Raw genomic sequence first — 22,733 nt, 5'->3', positions numbered from 1 at the left:
ATTTAATACAGAGCACAAGGGCTCTTCCCTTCTGGTCATCTTGGGATGAGCTGCTACTGTACAGTGAAATAACTGAATTACACGCATCAAGCGTTATTTTGCTCTCTAAAATATATCGATCGATTTACTATTTGGTTGTCTGGTAACAGATCATTATAAAAGTATCATACAATATACTTAGGAGCCAACAGTGTGCGGTGTTGTAAGCGGGACATGAAATAGCAAAGATTGGGCCTGGATTTCTTCGAATTTTTCTTGGGATTAATGGATGCAGGAAGGACTTAAGCTCTGGTTAAACTACTGCCAGTCCCTGACGGGACTCCAGCGCTTCAGGTTACCGTCCCATGGCAGATTATCGATCTTCGCCTGGTCGGCAATGGCGGCTTTCACTCGATTCGAGAACTCCACTGGCGACTCATCCTTCCAACGGCTGAGGGGCGGCATGTACCAGACATCGCAGCAGATGCACCACGAGCTGACCACCATCAGCATGTATCTGAGCATCGAGTGGCGGGTGCTGTCCCAGTAGGCCTCGCCAAATCGCCGATCGTATCGAATGGCCACCGGATAGACGATGTCGCTGACCGCAAAGCTACCCTTTTTGAACTGCATTACGGCGGTGTTGTTGATGCAAGTGCCCTCGGGAAAGAGCAGCACCGGCGGTCTGTCCTTCATGGCGCAGTGCAGGCGGAGCACCAGACCCAGTGCCTCTCGATCGGCCAGTTGCCTGCGGTCGAACCACATGTGGTGGGAGACCCTCGAGAGGGCGCGCTGCAGGACGCCCAGGATGCCGGTGTGAACCTGGCCGGTCAGCGAGTAGTTGGCATCGCACATCAGGACCAGGACGTCCAAAGGACTCGTGTGATTGCACACACAGATGCCCTTGGTGGGTCGGTACTCCGTGTTGTGGAATCTGCGGATCATCGGCAGGCAGGCGGCGGTGATGCGAAAGCACTGCCGCAGTACCAGCTCCACCAGCTTCTTCTTGAAGCACCACTCGGGTAGGTGGCCCAGCAGCATTGAGACACCACTGATCATGAACAGACACAGCCAGCAGGCGATGGTCCTGATGGGCAAAAGCAGTCCGTAGCGGACAGCCCAGCCCAGCAGCCAGGCCATCCTTAAGCGCCAGTTGAGGTAGCGATGCCTCTGTCGGAGGTTGCGGGTCAGCAGGTTCCATTCCCCGACGGGCGAGGGTGGGGCCACAAACCTCTGGGTCACGTCGTCCTCGAGCACCAAGCCCAAGCCGGCGGCTATGAGGTCGCAGCACTGCTCCACTCTGGTATTGAGGCGATTCTTGATCGGCGGCGAGAGCAGCTCCTCCATGCCATCGCCCTTGTTCCGGTCCTGAAACTTTTCATCGGAATCGGATGCGTTGTCCTCAAACTTCTTCACCTTTCTGTCCTTTCTGTCCTTTCTGTCCTTGCTGTCCTTCCTGTCCTTCCTGTCCTGGCCATTGCCAACAGTCCAGTTTTGGCTCAGGCGGCACCGCTCTTCAAGAGCTTGTCTCCTGCGAGTTATCGCCAACTGACGGGCAATCCAGGCGAAGAGGACTTCCAGGACATCCATGTAGCGGCACTGCAGCCAATAGAAGGACGCCCACAATAGAATGCCCAGGACGACCAGCTGAATAAACATGGCTACAAGTTGGAAGAGTTATAAAAATTTATACAAATTTTGATCCTACGTCTATCGACAGTAAAAATGTAATGAGGCTTTGACAGCAATGACCCGAAACGAAATGCCCATATCTAAGACGTTATTCAAACAGCCCACTTAAACAGGGATTATGTTCTAAAACAATGGCATTGGTATTTAATTCGAGTGCGGCTTATTGGTAATAGAAAACAAAAAAAAAAAAGGGTCGTCGATTAGAATTCCCAGAAATGAGTGTAAGTAATCCTGGGTGAACTGCATTAATGCGCCTATAAGAGTTCAGCCACAAATTTCGCAATTAAAGCCCTAATTCAATTTGGCGCCGGCTTTTTGCCTTTTCCTCGCATTTTTCCGTTTTCCTTACCGTTTTTTTTTTTTTTTTTGGTAAGCGCCCAAAAGACTTTTGATTTATTTAGCCCGAGATGTAAAGGAAAAATAAGAAAGCGAACAAGAAACTTTGCCGTCGACTTCCCTTTTTTTTTGTTTTTTTTTGGCTGCCGGTTTGGGTTTGAGTTTTTGGGTCTTTGGGTTCGGCGTTTCGACTGGGGTCTTAGCCCATATTTTGTTTTTTCATATGGCAATAATTCAATTATGCCATAACAAGGCCGCAAAATGTTTGCCTTCGGGCCGACCCGAAATCACTTAAAAACCACAGAAACTTCTGGCTTTGTTAATTCGTTAATTAAATGGGGTTTGCGATTCCGCCACCGCTCCTGCAGGATTACGCAATGAGCGATGATGACGATGGCGATGGCTATGGCTTAGTGGTATTTTGGTATGTTGGTATGATGGCGGTGCTTCCTTCCGCCGCCCTCCATTGATTACATTGGCTGGCAACAATCTTGGCTTATCAAATGCAAACAACGGCGACAGGCAACGTCAACGTCAACGACAACGACAACGACAACTCATTTAGGCCCAAGCCCGGGCCCTTAATTAGCATAGAATGTGTTTTAAAAAGCCACTTGAGCTAAACATTCAAAACACCTACAGGGTGTTTTCCCCAGCCACCAGCCAACAACCGCCTCCCCACCTGTCTCTCGCTTTTCCTCGCTTTTCCACTTTTCCAGCGACAACGACAACGACCTTAGGCGCTTTCCGCGCGGGAAAGTATCTGCGTGGCACAGTTTGGCAAGTCTGAGGCCGGACAGATTTAAATACCCTAACTGCCGAAAGCGAGAAATTAACGTGGCACCAGCGACTGGGGCAGAGGTTTGGCCATCCAAACATTCGCAGATCCTCCGCATGTGCAAGATAAACATTTTAATAGACTCAAATGCTTCCCGCTTTTTGAGCAGAGACTGAAAGTTGTATGTAGCTTATTTTAAATAAGTGGTTTTCAATGGAATTTGAAATATGGCTTTGCAAGCAGTCACTTTCAATTTTTGAGCCACAGCTTCAGCTAATGAACTTCGATTTAGGATTTAGAAGCATTGATATTCTGTTTTTAATATAGATTATTCGTATATTTTACCTTTACAAAATATACTTTTATACTTTTAAAAATGTTCTTTAATTTCCTAATCATGCGGATTCCTAAGTTCAGTACTTTATACTTCTCTGATGTTCTAACTTTACTCGCAATTAAAACATCCTCCTTTGGGTTTCGATCACTTTACCAGTAACAACTACACTACCGCTATTTCGGCTTGCGATTCGCATACATTCAGGTAGGGTATCCGAGCGTCGGTGTCGGCGCAGGACTGCGTCGACTGCGGCAGCACGTGACGCTCAAGTGTTGGGATAAGCATTTCCGCTCTTCAGACGTTACACGAAAAAAGCGCCCCTCTTGTGACAAAGCGCTTGTTGTTGTCGCGGTGGAAAAGCGGTGGAAGAGCATCGGGCGAGGGGCGAGGGGCGAGGGGGGGGCGGGAAAATGAGGGAGCAGAAAATTAAATTGTGACGCTGGCGCTGCGACACGCCCACATGACGAGGCGCCGCCACGCCCACCTGCCATTCCAAAGTAATTTAGCGTTTAAAAAACATTTTTCTGCCTGACTTTTAAAAGTTGCGCGTAATGCGAGTGTGTGTATTTGTGTGTGCTCTTGGGCTGGCGGAAAAGCAGGTGGAAAAGCGAACCAGTGCGCGAAAAAGCCGCCACTCACCTAGTTGTTGTAGCCACGTTTCGATTTCGATGTCGTCGTCTGTCCGATCCGCCCGATTGTATTTTGTAATGGCTCGGCTGTAAAGGGAGCGAAAAAACCAACTGCTTCGAAATTTTTGTGCTTATTGACTTTGACGTTTCAGCAACCAGCTACGTGAGTGTATTTATCAAGGAGTGAACTGCCGGGGAAAATCTGTGAAAATGCCTGTAAAAGTGCTGCTTAGATTATGGAAAATCTACGCTATGACAAAAAATGGAAGAGCAGGATAATGAGATTAGAGAAGTTGTTAGCACTTAAGCTTGCAAGAAAATGCCATATTAAAAAAAAACAAAAACGCTTAAGTCGAGTACCGCGACTATTAGTAAGTCTATGCTATAAGGTATTGCGATTTCTTCAAAGAATAAATGCAGAATATCCCCTGTTAATGCGGATCTTCAAAAATCATTCTATTTTGTTTCACTCGATAAGAAAAAGTAACAATTTGACTTTCGACACTGGTAACTCTGCTAATATCGATTACATAACCGAAAGTTTTTAAGCCAAAAAAGGTTGTACAAAAACCCTATCTATTACTAACTTGCACTCGTAAAAAGGAAAAAAGAGAATTATTTTCCCACCTGAGTTAGAAAGTTATCAGAGTTACAATATACCTTTTCACGTATTCCGTCTGAATTTACAGTCAACTTTCGTGAATTGGAGAATTCCCGTAGAATTAGTTTATGCACAGACGAATTAATTTAATGTAATAAGAAATATCATATTGCGATAACAAGTAAATTATAAAAAATTGATTTAATTTATATTTATGATTTGAGGAAAATAAAACTGAAATATAAAGATCATACATTTTTAAAATACATACAGCAGCTAACGTATAGTTCTTTTAACTATTTATTGAGTAATTTGAGTCAACGAAAGCATTTAAGTCAAGTCATTGAAGCCAAGTCACAAGCCAGGAAAGCCTTTTGCCATTAGATGAAATTAAAAGGCATTAGTGCGGGAAATAATGTAAACAATCAAGTGGAATAATGACAATGAGAAAACATTCACCCCACTTCCCCGCATTTGCATAATTTGGGGCAATTATTTCCATAAGTTCTTCAAGCCCCCGAAAGCCATGCAAAATTATAATTTCCTTGGGATTTTTGTTCGTTTTTTTTTTTTTATCCCCCTCTGGAAGTCTGTGTGCGGCTGTTTCGAGCCAAGTTAATTAAAAAGTGTTGCCATTTGACCCTCGAAACTCGGAACTTGGAGCTAGCAGCTCCAATCCCTTTGACACTCGATGGGGAAAGCTCGCCCGCACTTTCCCATAATTGGTTTATGCCATTTTCCCGGCTTGTTTACGCGCCGTCAACATTTGCATAATGGAACTGGAATCAAATACAAGAAATGTGATTTATAATTTTTCTGTTGTTCAGCGACGGTCATTTTAATTAGTCCCGGAAGAGGACGAGGAGCCATCGTCTAATTATGTGGGGTTGGGGTCTCTCCATGGATCTGCCCGCCATCAAATCATTATTTAATATAAGCCGCCTCCCCTCCCCTCCCCTCCCCTCGCCACGCCTTCCTTCCATGTTTTGATAAATTATTTCCGCCTGATGGACGCTACGTGACGAAAGTTGTCAGAAAAGCCATTGTCAGAAAGGGGCTAGGAATCTGAGTCTTATGTATTTTTGATTTGCGGCCGCATCGAGCAGTTTGCCAATCATCCATCCTTGAAGCCTCGTTTATTTGCGGCAATTAATCAAGTTGGCCAGTAGCGGAGCGACTTATCCCCGAATAAGTGATAAAGATTTATCACTCAGCCGGCCCGTTGGCGAGGTGCTTAAAGCGATTTAAAGCGCCGGACTCTCAGCGTTCATTGAACCAAGCATTTTGACTTTTGCGTCTGAACGCACATGAAAAGCGTTTGGAAAATGTGAAATGGAAAATGGAAAATGGGAAATGCGGGGGCAGGCTCTTATTTTGACTAAGAACCGGCAAAACTGCAGGCGTAATAAGTAGCGCACAGCCGCCTAGTCGCACAAAATATGCCCTTGCTTTCACTTAACTACTTCTACCTTTTTTAATCATAGTTTTAATAGTAATACTTAATTTTTAATGATTTAAACCAAATGGTTTAAATTACCTGAATACTGTTATTTAACATAGCTGCCCAATAAATTGTAAATTGTAAAGTGCGAAGCGAAATTCAAAGCTAAGAGCGATGGAAATGCTGAACATAAATCTTTAAAAGTGAAGAGCACACGATACTGCTCTGTCCGACCCCCAATTTCCCGAGCACCCAGCCAGTTTTTCCATCCCGCCCCACCATCATTTAGCCGGCTGCAGTTTTCCACTTTTTTTAAGCGACTCCATGTGGGAGAGCAACGGGGGTCAATGCACCCAGAAAATGCGGGAAAATGGGGTGGTGAGGCGGGAAAACAGAGGGGGAAACCCAGTCAGACGACGTCGACGACGACGACGACGAGTCGTTCACGATGTTTACGTTTTGAGCCACGCTTTTCGGGGCTTGTCAACACCATCCTCCCAACTTATTACTGGAAATTTTGGCCAGAAGCAGGGGAATTTCTTGGGTGCAAAAAGTTGCACTTCACCTGCAGCTTTGGGTGGTGCACATTGTGGGTGCTGCTGAGTTGGGTGGTGGTTGCGTGGTTGGGTGGTTGGGTGGTTGGGTGGTTGGGTGGTGGTGTGTGCCGGTTCGGCGGCGTCGTGCTAAGTGAAGTGTAGGCGCAAAGGCGAAACACGCGAAACTTGTCGGTGCAATGTAATAAATTTCGAAAACGTCCAAACGCTCGACCCATAACGAATGGCTTGCCCAATGCACATGGACAGAAGCCGCCGCACCACCGACTCTGCACCGCTCACCTAGCACCACCCAGTCTAGCACCACCCGCTGCACCACCATGTTAGGCCGCTGCAATAAGTCTTTTATGGCTTAGAGAGCCGCCGAAAGAGAACTGCGAACTTTTATCATTAAAGTTGAAAGGTAAAATTCGGCCATAAAAAGTGCGCGAGAAGAAAATGGGAAATGGGCGAAATTTCGAAAAACCGGTAAGAGTAAGAGAGTGTGGCAAAGTGTGTGCTCGCGAAACGTGACTCACAAAATATGCTCACGTGACCGAGTCAATAAAGTGTGCAAGAGATTTGCGAGTAAATGAATTTCCCCCTCCTAATGTTTGCGCCGATGCTATTCGACGTGCTCAAGCTTTTTGCGGATCATCCAACACTGATAGTCGAAAAGCGCTGATTAGTAACATTTATATAATATTATTTATTATAACACTGATATAAATAACTGAGAGTCTTAAAGCGCTGGTTAGTAACATTTATCTACTGGAATTCAATTTCACAAATATATATTGTTGCCCTATTAACGCACTTTCAGTCTGCCTATTTTAAATATTTTTTTAAACACTTGAAATATCTTCCAACACTGATATAAATAACTGGGAGTCTAAAAGCGCTGGTTAGTAACATTTATCTACTGGAATTCAATGAAAGATATACATATTTCTACAATTCCACAAATATATATTATTGCCCCTATTAACGCACTTTCAGTCTGCCTATTTTAAATATTTTTTGAAATACTTGAAATATTATCCAACACTGATATAAATTAGAGTGTCTAACAGCACTGATTGAAACATTTATTTACTGGAATTCAATGAATGAAATACGTATATCGAAAAATCTACAAATACATAATTTTGCACTATTAACGATCGTCTTTCAGTCTGTTTGCTTAAAATATTTGTTAAATGCTTAAAATATTCTTGATAATGCCCAGTGTGCTGCATTGCACTTATCACCGCAGAGTCTAAAGAGTCCACAGTCCTGTCCAATTCTCGCCCACATGTGCAACCCTAATCCCCAAATCGATCAACCTGACCCCGGTTGTCGAACTTGACTTTGCCTCTTGCCCGGCCCTCGAATGCTCCATTGTGGGCACCTCGCCGATTCTCCGATTCTCCGATTCTCCGGTTCCCGGTTACCAATTCGGCAGCACCTGCTCCAATATCCGCAGGGTTTCGCTGAATTTCCAAGCATTTCCCAGTTCGTTCAGGTAACTGAACTCGCACGTACTGCCGCCCCACTTTGAGTTTTTCCCTTCGCCTTTCCCTTCCCCTTCCCCACCCGTTTTGCCGCCCCAATTTATTTCATTTCATTTCCTGCCATTTGCAATTTTCCATTTCGGGTGAGCTGCCAGTGCACATTCTATTGATTTCGAATGCAATATTTTCGGCTTGAGGGATGACAAATGGCGGGGAGAGGCTAGGGGCTTAGATGGCAAATATTCGTTTATGGCTCTTTTCGCCCTGCTCTTTTCGGGATCCGTTCCGGCAATTTGTTAATTGTATTTCATATGCAAGCGTCGCATGCATTGCAAATTTTATTAGCTGGACTGCCAGAGCAAATAGATGTGGGCGGCATTTTGGGGGTTTGGGGGATTGGGGGTTTGGGGGAGGGAGCAACCAACACACAATTGAAACATAAATGGAAATCAACTTAAATATGCATGACATGTAAATAAAGCGTGTAGAATCGATGCCTTCGAGGGTTAGTCGTGTGTCCTTCGTCCTTTCTGTTTAATTCTGTTAAATATTTGTGCATAGTCTTTGCGTTTTTGGGCTGTCTCACAGCCCTGGGCAAAGTTTCCTTGGCATTTGCACTTGGGCTTCTGCAAATGGGTCCATACACAGAGGAACACGCCTGGAGAAAGTTTAAAGCTGGACAACATTGCTTAAACAATGGAAGCTTTGGCAACCTTATCTGCCTACTTCAAAATAGTTGAGATTGATGTGATCTATCCCAAACTAATTTAAAATACAATTAAAATTAATTTATTTCGAGTCTTTAAAGCTTCTGCACTGCCTCAATTAGCTTGACTTTCTCTGGTCAGCGACTTCAAGTCCCCATATTCTGGTGCCCCTGATATGCAAATTTAAAATATTACTTGCACTGTAAGCCAGAAGCCAGTGGGAGTGGGAGTGAGAGGAAAGAGGAGGCGAGCGAGAGCGAAAGAAAAGAAAACCAAACAAAAGTACACACAAAAGTTTAGCTTGGCGAAAAAAGGAACACACATATAACTGCAAATATTTTCTTACGCTCGTATGAAATGTAAGCATATAAATACCAGCACTCGCACACACTCATACACACACTGATACTTCGGAAAACACCCACAGACATGCATAACTTTGCTGCAGTCGCTGGAAAAGTGGGGAAGTGGGAAAGTGGGAAAAGCGAGGCTTTCCCCAAAGACAGCTGCGTGACGACGAGGGCCGCTTGAATAGTAATCGCAAATAAAGGAAATGCCTGCTCTAAATCAAATTTCTGTTTTTACAGCATACTTTTTGGGGCCTTCCCTCGCAGATATGAAAACTTTGCCTAACTCTCCTTCTCTCTCTCTTCCTCTCTCTCTCACTCTTGCGTGTGTATTTTTTGTGTAAAATATTAATAACAAAAGAAGAATTTAAACTTTCAATGAAGAGAGACTGCGTCCCAGTACTTTTTCCGTGTGTGCTTCTTGTACATTGTATTTGTAAACAAATATGGAAATTGCTGCCGCTGTTTGTGCTGCGTTGAGGAGCTGAATGACAAGTAGTCGCCTAAGAGGGGCGCAAGAGGGGGCGTGGCCCAGCATCAGCATAAATGCCAAGTTGTAGTGGGCGGCAGAAGTCGGCCTTGCACTTTACATTTGGGTTTTTAAAGTGACTCGAAAGGCAGCAAGGGATTTATCAGTATCGCCAACTAGATTTCAATGGGAGGCTTAAAAGATCGTATTAAAATAATAGCAGATTTGAGTGGACAAAGGAAGTTGCAGCCTAAAACGGCTCTCAATTATTAATATTCAAATTGAACAGAAATGACACAAGCTTAAGCTTTAATAATTGAATGAAAGTCCCTATAAGCTAGAGAGCAAACAGACAGGACTTAAAATCATATTTTCTTGTATATAATGAAATGAACGTATGCCACTGTTTGCTAATCCAAACTCTTTGTTGTCCATGACATAAATTGTAACTCTCTATTTCACATTGCAGCTGCCATTAAGAGTTAGAATGCTATGACAGGCAATATTTAGCTGCCAAAACGTCAGGCAATTTAAAGTGAAAATCGCCTAAGAATACCAAAAGTGCAATACACACATTCACACATGCAAATTGGCCGACTATTAAGAAATTAATCTACGGGCAGCCAGTTGTTAAGCACAGCTGGATGCGACAACACTGCGGTCCCTTTGACATTCCGATGCATCCGACTCTTAAGCGGTTTATGCGGGGGTGGCAACTCTGGCCGCATCGATCGATCCCATTACCGTCCAGTTCGCAATATCCTGCTGGGCTTTTTAATATCGCAAAGGCTTTCACTTGTTTGCCGCTTTATGCAAATTTCATTGTGAGTCCACTGCAGTTCACTGGCCATCCTTTGATTTCTCTGCTACCTATGTACATACATGTTTGTATACATATATGTATGTAAGTGCACACATGGTTAAGGATGTCTATATGCAAAGTGTAAGCTTCATAGGCACACTTTTCTCTGAAGGAGCTGGGCAGTCAGTTACGGGCAGTCAGTTTATGGGCAGTAAAATAAACATTGGTGGAGCATTAAAATATTAAAACTTTTCAAGTGGGCGGCATAAATCAATAAGGAATATGTTAGGCAGATCTCTGGCATATCAATTGCCCGTTCAATTTCCAAATTTCTGCCTCACAGACAATGAGCAAATGGAACACTGTGAGAAAAATCAGCGGATCACTTATGCTTTAAATACACGAATTTGTTAAAGGTTCAAATAAGCACATCCTTTTGCCAATTATCCATATTGCAGGAAAAAGTTTTGAGTTTTAAGAGATGCAAAAAGTGTACCGTATTTGCCTAATTAAAAGTAAAATTGATCTCGTTTTTGCAATTGCATTGCAACACTGTGCGACTGCTCCGCCCATTTGCTCATTACGCATACGCACTGTTGCCCGTTGGGGCTCAATGGGAATTAATTATTCGCCTAAGTGAATATTGAATAAATTCATCATATGCGGGCAGAGGTCAGGCCAAGGGCTGTAGGCACAATTAAGAAAATTATTCACCAAATGGTAATGCATATTTAAGTCCAGCTCCAGGGCTCTAAAGGGAGCGGGCTTGCCAAAAGCCGCTTAAAGCAAGTAATTCAATTGGCATCTGGTTTATTAACATGTGTGCCAAACTACTTCCTTTACTCATTTCAACTGGGAATTTCTCAATTGAACTTACGGCATTGAATAACGGCATTCCAAACTTTATTGGATTCGGCAGAAGGTGAACTAATTTAATGAATACATTTCCTGCATAACTGGTTCAAGCATTTAATACATTTGTACTGCCTCAATAGCCAGTTTCCTGAAAACGAATTCTAAAATTGAGCTGAGAATACTGAGAATAATTAATGCAATTGGAGCGATCAACACAGAGTTCTGAATATGCCAAAATGTGAAAAATCATTGACAATTAATCGGGTTCCTTTGACAACTCCCACTTCCCAACTTCACTCTCATGTTGGCCAGCACTTAGGGCCAAGGACCATTTCGGCATCGCAAATTGGCCCATTCAGTTGGCCGCCCAGCACTCAAGAGCTTTCCAGGCAAGACTCCACCTTCGGTTGGATGTGTACTTAAATATAGATATATATATATTTATATGGGCGTACATAGGGCCCTACCTATACCTAACCTATAGGGGATCCCCCAGCCGCCGCCTGATCCTTGGGCAAAGTGTAATTAAATATCCATTTAGTGTACATTACGTTTCCTTTCGGCCCGCCTGAGTCGGGTAGACACATTACCAACTTTGCGACGGCAAAAAATGAAAGGAGATGGACGCACTCACTCACTGCGATACGGGAGCCCTCAAGAAATAGACAGAGGCAAGGAAAAGCTGGGGAAACTCAAGGAAAACAGGGGAGATAGGGGAGGAAAAACACGAACCGCTTAGCCGGTTCTAAGGCAAAAGTTTAAAGAGCTGCTTATGTCTAAATTAATTTAAAAAGTTCGTTCACTTGAAAAATCGCACTGCCCCGCCCACTGGCGCATCTTTTCCCTTAGCATTCTCTTGTCCATTTGCGGCCGCTTGAGAGTTTTCCCGCGGCTTTTCCACCATCCCAACTTCTGTTGGTTCCCTGGTGTTCACTCGTTTATTAAAGATTATGCTTATAATGACGATGACAATGACGACGACAAGCACGGGATGCTGGAGGTGTGGGAGCGAAGGGAAATGGTGGAAAACCCCCTTGGGCTGACGATGATGCTGCTATTTTCCAACATTTTCTTTCACCGCGTCTGGCTGCGCTTCATTTCATTCCATTTTATTTTATTTCATTTTATTTAATACTTCTCTTTTCCACCTACATTTACCATTCCTTCGGGGTGTTGGGATTTTTAATAGAAGACTGCCTTTCATACTAGAATCCACTATTATGTTAATATTCAAGCATAAATTAAATAAAACTGACAAAAAATATGCTAATTTGTGTATTAAGTATTCCTGATAAAGTCTAAATGTGTGGTGATCCAATCATCTTCCTTAGGCTTTTTCATTTCATTAGCTAGAATTCCCACAATCTTAGCTTGAGGTTACTTAATGTTTACTATTTATATATATGGGGAATACATTTATCTGGTGTGCTTTATTTCCCTGAACTCTTCAGTTTTTGTGTTTCCTTATACCTTTTCCGCATCCGCGTTGCCCTGAATCCTTGTCCTGTTTTTCTGAATCTGGAATTCCTGTGGGCTTCTCGCTTTCAACGGAGAATTCCGTGACCCATATAGAATTCATATATGGGTTAGACTCCAACTTTCGCCTGCGACACCGGATTTGTGCCACTGTCGTCATCGCTGTCGCCGTTTGCTGTCGTCATCGTCATTGTCATCACATCGGGGCTTTATCCTTATTCTCGGAGCCAAGTCATTTGGCCATTGTGTGTTGGCCCGAAACCTTTGCGGTGAGAGGTGAGAGATGGCTTTCATTGTGTTGGCTCTGCCCCTGTGCCACGCCCCCTCCTCCACAACCAGCCCTTTTGGCACCCCCGTATACTGGGCATTGTTTCTGCTTTCTGTTTCATTTCTATGTCATTTCCGCAGCCCCTCTCCGCTCTCCCTCCTCTTGGGCACACTGCTCCAAAAGGCGCAGTTTCAAATACGAATTCAAGGCAAAACTGGGCAGAACCATCCATTCAACACCTAATCCATTGATGTAGGTAGGTGTGGTCCAAGAAGTGGTTCGGACATGGAAATTACTGGTTCGTCTTGAAGAATCACTTATTTGAAACGCTTATTGAATTACTTATTTCGAAATTCTCTAAATCAAAATAAAGCTGAATGAGTTATAGCAAAACAGGAGTATGGAACTGATAGATTTACTAATTATTTAAGATTTAATTTCACTAATTTAAAACGGTTATTGAATTACTTATTTCGAAATTCCCTAAATCAAAATAAAGCTGAATGAGTTATAGCAAAACAGGAGTATGGAACTCATAGGGAGTGCATTTCTCAAAAGTTAGCAATACTCCCGACTGACTTTCGCAGTGTTTTGAGCAGTGTACCCAAGCCTGTCGGCATTTCACAGCTAATTTCAACGAGCGTTTTTCGGATCGTGAGATTAGTGGACAACGGGGCTGGTGGAGGGAGGGAGGTGGAGGGGGGAGGGCTTTCCAAGAGGCTTTTCCGGAGGGAGCGGTGGGGTGCTGCTCCAAAAAGAGGGCCTGGTGTTTCGGGCAGGACAACCATAAGTCATCCGACCGCTTGCCAGAGTGCGCTTATGCAAATTTGTGCCAGCTGACAAATGGGACAGCATTTGCACAATGCCGCAAAGGGGGAGGGGGGAGGGGGGGGGGTCGGAAAGGTGGCTGGGTGGGTGGTTGTCGGGGGCGCTGGGGCGTGTCTATATAAATGTCATTTGTGTTGTTGTTTGCTTTTATTTTTTGTATTATTTTTCCTTTTTTTATTTTTTTTTTCTTGTGGGGGTGTGAAGGGAGTTCTCCTCGCTTAGCCTGACATGATGATGATAAAGTGCACATTAAAAAATATTTTCCCATTGCCTTTTTGGTTGTTTCTCGCTTGTTGTTTGTTCTTGATTCCGTTGTTATGTTGTGTGTGCTGTTTTAGTTTCTGTTGTTGTTTCTGCCGTTGCGGCTGACTGCTTAACTCTAGTTGCGAATTATTTATGGCCAGAGAGCGCGTTTTGAATTTTAAAACTATAGGAAAATGGAAAATTCCAATTCTCGTCATAAAATGGCTTTCGGAAATGGGATTAAAGCGTTGATGTTCTGGAGCATATATAATTCTGAGATCCAGCGGGGATTTACTTAATCAAAGGAGCAAGAAGATCGGCTTCCTGCCGAAATTCTGATAGTGTGTCAACATCGCATATTCGCAATTTATTTTGATTATTTTAGGATTGATGTAAATGCGCAAAAAAGTAATCCCTGCAGATCTAAGCCTTTCTGTAACCAAAGAAAAGTCCAAATATAGCAATTTCATTATTCGCCTGATATGCTAACACAAAAAACACATACCTTTTCTTTTTGCGGCTAAGAAATTCCACTTACCCAACTGGTGTGCGAAAGTTTTACTTTAAGCTACCAGATTTCTCACACTTTTGAGTAGGTGGGCGGGAGTATAAAATCATTATTACACATTATTATATAATGCTGGGGCATATAATTCACACTTGCACACGTGCCACGCCCCCTTCCGCGGTGGACGCCCCTTATCAACATTCTGCAAGCCGCACGAATGAAGTCTTCTCTTTTCATTTTCGCACAGCCGCACATAAAATTATTTTCTCCATATAATAAGTGTAATAACTTTCATGTGTCGCCCTTTCGAAGCGGGTAAGTTGGAAAAAGCACTGCGCCAAAACTGAAGAGACCGAATATAGAAAAACGTGTGAGGAAAACCTGTCCATAAAACTTCCTGAAAACCCTATAGAAACTCTGCGAATTTGAGGAAATTTAGCAATATATACAAAAAATATTACATGACACGGTAATTATTTTTTCAGTTGTGAAATCAAGAGAGCAATGACTTTATTAAGGCTATTATTAATAAGGCTATAAAACGGGGCGTTCAAATCCCTCATAAGATAATTAAAGGTTCTAGGTGCTGTAGGTACTCTATCTGATCCCGATATCCTCGAGCCTGATTTCAAATCAGTTCAAGGGAGAAAAGTGGCCAAAAAGAAAAGACGAAAGCAAAGCTCATTCCATGCAACGCGACCACAGGCTATTTAACCACAAGTAGGGCAAGGTATGCATGCTAAACTGCACCACTTTAGGGGTCATCAGGTGGTTCTGTGCCCCGCTGGGACATTGACAGGTTGTGTGGTCTAATTAACGGCAAACAAAAGCCTGAAAATTACAAAAAAAAAAGGTCACAATACAAATTTATGGTCAGTGGAAACGACAGCATTGATGTGAAAAGCGAGCTTCGAATGCTCTACATTATTTGTGTTGAAGCTAAATCTTTTGCTTTTCCATACATTCAATATCTCAAAATATTTAAGAAGCCATCTTCATAATTTAAGATTGACTTAAAAATACGTTAAATAAGTTTTTGGAACTGAGGGTTTTGAGATACTAGTCCATGCTTGGCAATGAGCTGAGTCCACTTTTGTCATTAAGGCCTAATTATCTAGCCCGATTTAGAATGCTGATTTAGTATGCTAATGATGGTGCCCATGCAATATGGCCCTATTTAAATTTAATATAATTATATAAACGTGGCCAGCCAACTAGATGTGTGCATGGTCAAGTGAACGTAAATATGAACAAGGCGACTGTGGGGTATAAAATCCAAAACGGAATTATGCACAATTATTTTGGCATTGACTGTTGCTGCCCCCTCTTTCCATGCAATTTAATTGACCACCGTCAGCAGGAGTAATTATAGAGCAACAAGGAGGTAACTTTGAAGGCCTCGCAACAAAGGACAAATAAGCCAAGTGGTTTGAGTTTGCAGTGAGAGATTGCGACAGGGTTGTAAAAGCCATCCGATAAGGGTTGCCAAGTGTACATGTGATTTTATTATTAACCAAGTGAAAGAACTCTATTTGAATAACTTCTAAAAAGCACTGTGACTATAAATGTACTCAAACACCTTTGACTAGCTTAGAATATTTTATAGAAAAAAAAATTCCTTTGACGAGTATTGCACATACAAGTTCATTGCACAGTCCGCAATTAATTATGCCCTGACTGTATTATCTCAAAGTCCTTATTTCCATTTTTGCATTATAGTTCCTTACCCACTACCCACTACCCACTTGACTTGCACTTGGCTTTTAATTCGCTCTCCTCCCATTGCATGCTCAAGTGGCTTTTCTTGTGCCATTTCCCTCCACAATTTTGCGCTCACTGTCCCCCTGCTAATTGCGCTTATTACGCTGACAAGAAATGGCAAGCGGATAAAATAAAAATGCATAAAATACAGGGAGAAAGAAATAAAATCTGAAATAAGCAATGCAATAACGTTTTGGTCATATAGTATTTATCCATCCCTGCCTCCTATTTTACTGACGCTGACACAAGCACGAGAATATTTTATTGTTGTACACTTTTCACTTTTAGGAAACCTTGCTTTTTCTTCACTGTTGCTCAGATTTGTTCATTTTCCCCCTGTTTAACTATTGCAACTGCGCTGCTTTTACTTCTCGGTTTGCGGCAAGTATCCGCAAGTGCGCAATTATGGGTTAGTAGTCGCGGCATCGCCTCAGAATCCAGATACGCAATACCCGCCCTGCTCTATTTAAAATCGATCTTAAAGTTAACCACAATTAATATTGACTGAAAACAAACTTAAAATAGAGTCCGGTAGTTAACAATTAACTTGTAATTTAATGTGATTTTGACTGAGTGCAATTCTCTTTTCATTGCTACTATTCATTTTTTTGTGTGTTCAAAGCAATCAGAACAAATCAACAGAAAGAGAGTTTATATTAAATGCTGTACATTTTTTTTTAGAATTTCCGATTCCCAATTAGTAAGAAGAAAGTGATTTTGATAGTTTGATATTAAAGTGGCTGACACGACGTCTACCTTCCAACCTGAGCTCCGGCATAGCTGGTTGCATCAGAAAAGCCACGATTTTCCTTTTGTTGCTGAGAAGGAAAATTTGCAATTCCATCGCTTCGACTGTCAGATGGCAGAAGTGAATTGGCTGCGGCTGAAAAATAACCAGACAGTCTCTAGTTATTTCCTCTTACTATATACAAGTAAATATACGAGTTCATATATATACACACATATATATGTACTATATATTCCCCGCCAGCCGATGCACCAAAAATGATTGCGACTGTATGCCAGCCCGGATTCCGATTTAGGTTCCGATTCAGATTCAGATTCCGATGCAGATTCAGTAACGGCTGCTGTTTTACTTGCTGCATTATGCAATTGCCTGCAGTGTGTGCTGCTTTTGGGGGCGTGGCATACTGTGCCGTGGAAAATGAAACAAAACTACATATTAATTTGATGGAATTGAAAAACAGAGTGGCTGTGTGCCCTCTGATATATGTATGGTATTTAATTTGTAGGGACTCCTCATGAATATGGTTTTCATGTCATCACTGTTAGTGACAATTTTGTGGTGGCCAGCAACCTTTAAATTTGTCCAATATTTATCCAATAGCTTATGAAGGACCCAGCATGATTGCAACGAAATGAAAATGTTTCAATGTTGATTTTTCTGAAGCTTCACTTATTTTTCACAATTTCGCAATTTCATGTCATATTTCGCAATTTGTCCCGTTTGCGTGCATTTTTAATAAACGGATCGTAAAAAAGGCGCGAAATATTGGCTCGAAAATTAAGTACTTCATTTTCACGTTGCCGAGTTTTAACTTTTACTAATTTTAATAAATTAAATCAACACAGTTTTTACGTCAACCCTTCAACGCGTTGGGTATTTGCTTTATCATTCAACTCCAGAGAAAGGCGATTACTGAATAATTTTGCCACTCGGCTTTCATATTTATAAATTGAGCGACTTGAATCACAAGCGTTTCTCTTCTTCGAAGCCCCCAAATGGGTCCAACCTTTAAATAAAATTTCGCCACCTTTACCTTTTTTGGGTTTCCTTCCTTCTTTCAAATTAAATAATCTGTTCTTTTAACCGCCAACAAGCGATAGCCAGTGGAGTGGGAAAGTGAAAGCACATTTATCTCGATTTTCACGCTGTCAGCGGCAACTCAAAAAGGCGACAGTTTGTGAAAAAACACTAAATAAATAAAACAAAACCGGGAAATATATATATAAAAAAGGCGACTGGGACCAAAGCAAACCGAACCCTGCACAAAGTCAATTTCAAGATTTATTTTTCGCAATTTAACATTTCTGTTACGCCTGTCAGCCGAAAAAACAAAAAGCCAAAGAAAAAACAAGTCGAAAAGAGCCAAAAAAACAAGGGAAAAGTCTGCGAAGAAAGGTGTGGGTCGCACAGGCAGAAGGTGAACGCGGTTAAGAAAATAATAATAAATTAAAAGCCTGTGCCTCCTCAGCCGAAAGGTCAAATAATTTCAATAACACAAAAACGGGACAAATCCGTGTTCCTTCCCGATTTGGAATTGTAATGAAACGCCGAAGGCAGTTCGAAAAAGTTAAGGTGGAAGGTGAAACCGCAGACAGTCGACAGGAATGTACCCCAAAAATGTTTAAAATGTATTGACCAACTCCTTAAACATTATATAACCACTTAATTCAATATAAAGAAATGCTATTTTTATGGAATCGTAAGTCGTACACTAAAATTTTCTATTGCTGAGTACACCATATTTGTATTGATTTGATTAAATCAAACATATAAAAGTTAAGGTAAATGTGCATGTGGCTGAGATATTTTTGAAATTGGTAGTTTTTTTAATATTACATCCCAACGACAGCATTAAAACCAACACACCCTTCTGGTCAAGACAATAAGGTCAAAGGACAAGTTGAAAAGTCCTGTTCCGATGCTTTTTAAGTAATTTCAATTTCAGCAGCCAGAACGGCACTTGCCACGCCCCCGACCCCTGTTTTTGTACTCAAATTTATTTGACCCCGAGGGTCAATATGCAGAGGACTCGCGTTTAACAGTCGAAAAGCCAAGCGAAATTCGTGTGTTTCCCGCGAAAGTAATCAGCAAGCAAATGGGCACCGCCTTCCCCTCCCTTCCCTTCCCACCCTACTTTTTTTCATTAATAATAAATTAGGAGCACACCGGAAACGGAAATGCGCGTTGGCAGCCCGCCCAGTGCTACTTTATTAGTTTCTTTTTTGCCGCTTTTTGCTCCGGGAATATGCGGCATTAGAAGGAATTCATTTTTGCATTTTTCAAGAATTAAATTCCACAGATTCCGCCCCTGCGCCCCTGGTGTCTGCAGTACGAGTATTGAAATATATGCTCATTTTTGGGTGCCCTTCTGTCTTTGTACTCACATGGGAATCCAATTAAATGCTCTGCTAATCCACAGAAATGTGGGTAAAATCACAGAAAATCTGCGCTCAAGTCTGCTGTCGGCTGCTTAAGTCAATAGAGTAGTAAATGAAGCCTCAGTCTTATCAGCCAACTGAATGATGTACACTGCCGAAAAGGAATCGCAATTCCTAAGTGTAGTAATTGTTCCAAAAAAAATGGTACAAATGTATATAAATACTTAAATATTTACTAGTATGTTATAGGAAAGACATTAAAGTTAAGTACGTTTTATTTTGTGTATAAATAAAATGTTTATTTGGAGTTTTGTAAAATACAATTTTTAATTGCCCCAATAGCAGACTCATTTTTCGCCCTGTGTAAATCGCAATCTCCGTTTCTCTGGTTAGTCACAGCTTAAAAGCTTGGCTAATAAAAACTGGAATTATGCGTGAGTGTGTGCCAGAGCAGCCAGAAGCAGCTACATAGATGTAGATGGTAACTCTGGTGAAAACTGAAGATGAAAACGCAGACACAGAGATGGAAATGGCAATGGAAATGGGCAACCTCCCTGTTGCTGGGAGCAATTAAACGATAAGCCTTATCTGCGTTGTCAATTCACACAAAATGCGTAAAGTCGTCAGTCGAGGAGGATTTCAATTAGCCGGCACAAAAATTCCAAACGCCCTGGCAGCACTATCCTTTGCACATATCCATGTACATACATATCGTGCCCCGCACCCGCACACCGTGTACATACATAAATATACTATATAGTGGAGAGTCGGAAAAGCGGAAAAGTGGGTGGGCCACTAAGTGCGGCCAATTAGCACAAAGGCTGGGGAAAGTGTTTCCGTTTAGCAGATGAGAAAGGCGAGTACCTCTCAAGTGACAATTTGCTTAGCGCTTCAATTTGGATGCGAGCCGAGGGCCAAGTGGTGAGCTGGAAAACTGTGGAAAATGGGCGATGGGAGGTGGGTGGTGGAAAAGCGGGTCTTGCCGCGAGGTGGTGACCTCGACCAAGAATAACCCACATGCCGCCGCGCCAACATGATGCACTAAAAATGTCAGAAATCGTGTGAAAATGATTTTTTTTCATATTTTGGCTATAGCTATTTTGTATTACGTAAAAATGTCTTCTGTTTATAGTTCGTTTACAAGCATACTTTTGGGGCCTTGAAGAGGATTACTCTGAAAACCCTTTCTGTGATATACATATTATTTTGAAAGCCTGCTTGGCTTACAGAGGTGAAACATGTTTGTGTAGTTCTATGAACCGATTTGCTCTTAAAACTCAAAGACCAACCGAAATCACAGCCGAACAAACCGTTTTCTTGCAGGGTTCTATCACGCAAACTAAAGCCACATCTTGTTGCGGACACCGTAAAGCAGTATATAAGTCGGGCCCAACGCACAACCAAAAAGGGTTCTCAAGAGCAGCAAAATATGGAGTTTTTACGCGGCGTCTATGCGTTTATGCAAGTGAGTAGATCATCGGTGAGTGTCCACTTCCTTTTTAACAAGCGTACTAATCCATGTGAACTTGCTCTACTTTTATACCGCCTTTGGTTGATTGATTGATTATACCATACCATACTGTACTACTACAACTCAACTCGAACTCAAACGCTAACTCAAACTCAAACTCGAAATCAAATCAATTATATCTCTAATGCCAAATCGATTTGAGTTACAAAAAACCGCAAAACAAAAACGCAAAGCAAAAGCAAAAGCAAAAGCGAAAGCGAAACAAATATGTTACCAATACCTTCTACTACCTATTTATTTATAACACTACTCTACTACTATCATTCTTATAAGCGTATCTAATGGGTCAACCAATTGCAAAGTACCAAAGACAAAAGACAAAAAAGCCGAGAGTATCAAATGTACCTTACACTATGTACTGACCCCCAAGAAAAACATTAAAAAACACCAATTCCTCCCATGTGTAAACTTCGGAACCAGACAGATGCCTGTGGACCGTCGTAATTTGGGGGCTAACCCCAACTAACCATCATCGAGTATCAATGCAAAAATATCTGTATTCCATGCCCAGACCATTCCATTCCCGTCAAAAGTAATACTCTTCCCACCATTTTAGTTTTTCTTTCTCAAGCCCCCACCATTTATTTTGTTTGTGTTTAAAGTTTGGAGGCCAGGACTTTTTAACCATTGCCATTCCATATAACCCGGCCCATAGATTATAAAAATGATGCGAAATGCAAATAAAAGTAAAAAGAACCAGAATAACAATACTCGTAATAATGTACTTACCGCGAGCACATTCCTTTAAAAACTCACAACAAAAGACAAAAAAGAAAGAAAAACAATAAAGACAAGAAACAAAAACCAAAAAAAAAGAAAAACCAAATGAACATTCACAAGAAAAGGTCATCAAAAGTCAGAGAAAAAGAACGCAGAAAAATGAAATTAATATGCAAAACATTCATCAAGTAGGAATTCAAACATGACAAACCAGCGGCGGGACAAAAGAATGTGACGTCTCTTTCTCGCCCTTCTAGAGTCGTCTCTTTCGAACGTTGCGAATTCTACATTGAGACCCATTTCTGAGCCCATTGTCCATTAATAACCATTGTCCATCCAACATTCCCATCGCTCTATCTCTTTCTCCATCGGACTATCTCTCTCTTTCCAACACACACACACACAAAATATACAAGTCTCTGTCTCTCTTTTTCTATTTGATGTCTCTACTTCTTTCTCTGCGTCTCTGTCTGTGTTGAATTTGATTTTTGTTTGTAATCGGCTGTGTAATTGATTAGCTAATATGTTTGAAGTCAATGAATAAATAAATGTAACCGTTATTATATCTATGTCTGTCTCCCTCTTGCTGTATGTGTGTTTGTTTGTTTGTTTTTTTGTTTGAGCAAAATTATTAAGCGATTTTTTTGTTAAGCTCCATTATAGAACTTCCAAATTGTGTGCGTGCTTAACCCAAAAAACTACAGCAAATCAACACCGACACTCTTACAAAACTCCAAACCCCTGAAAGCTCCTCGCTCCGAATACGTTTTTTTTAGGGTTTAGAGACGATCTACATACATATGTACATATTTAAAACCCAAACCAAATGCTTTATATATTCTATACCAAATGAAACCCGAAAACCGAAACGAAATTAAAATCGATTGTGCCGCCGTGAAGGTTGACTACAGCGGAAACGGATACGGAAGCGGCGACTATGAGACAACCGTGACAACCCTGCCCAGCGACAACCCAGAGCCGACAGCGATAATCGGAGACGGAATCAACATCCGATCGATAACTGACAACGACACGGAGACCGAGGCTGCAGCAGCAACAACAACAGCTGGGGAAGCCGAAGTCCTTTGGCCAAACTCGATAGACAGCTGTAATAACACTAGCTGTACCAGTACCAGTACCAGTACCAGTTCCAGTTCCAGATCAGATCCTGCCCAAAAAAGAAGTCTACCTGGTACGAAAATATCGACGAACAAACCCAGAGACAGTTGAGAGTGCGGCAGATATAATGGGCATCGGTGCCAGATGCGGTGAA

The 22,733-nt window shown here is 42.0% G+C and overlaps 2 protein-coding genes across 2 annotated transcripts in view; one reads left to right on the top strand and one right to left on the bottom strand.

Moving 5' to 3' along the window:
* The window catches only part of LOC6526113 (innexin shaking-B), a 62,644-nt gene that overhangs the window by 959 nt on the left and 38,952 nt on the right, over positions 1-22,733 (top strand). Inside the window, exon 2 of the mRNA XM_039377568.2 lies at positions 20,533-20,689. Within this exon, the coding sequence (XP_039233502.1) occupies positions 20,533-20,689 (157 nt within the window). The remainder of the gene's footprint in view (positions 1-20,532; positions 20,690-22,733) is intronic.
* Positions 97-3,928, bottom strand: LOC6526115 (glycerol-3-phosphate acyltransferase 3). The gene is made up of 2 exons (XM_002101896.4): positions 3,762-3,928; positions 97-1,640 (listed from the first exon to the last, which is right to left on the bottom strand). Exon 2 carries the CDS (start codon positions 1,636-1,638, stop codon positions 298-300), a length of 1,341 nt encoding a protein of 446 aa, XP_002101932.2. The 5' UTR covers positions 1,639-1,640; positions 3,762-3,928; the 3' UTR covers positions 97-297.

The sequence above is a fragment of the Drosophila yakuba genome, chromosome X, assembly GCF_016746365.2.
Source record: "Drosophila yakuba strain Tai18E2 chromosome X, Prin_Dyak_Tai18E2_2.1, whole genome shotgun sequence".
Classification (NCBI taxonomy): Eukaryota; Metazoa; Arthropoda; class Insecta; order Diptera; family Drosophilidae; genus Drosophila; species Drosophila yakuba.
Note: the sequence above shows the minus strand (reverse complement) of the source record. Positions and strands in the feature narration are given on the sequence as shown.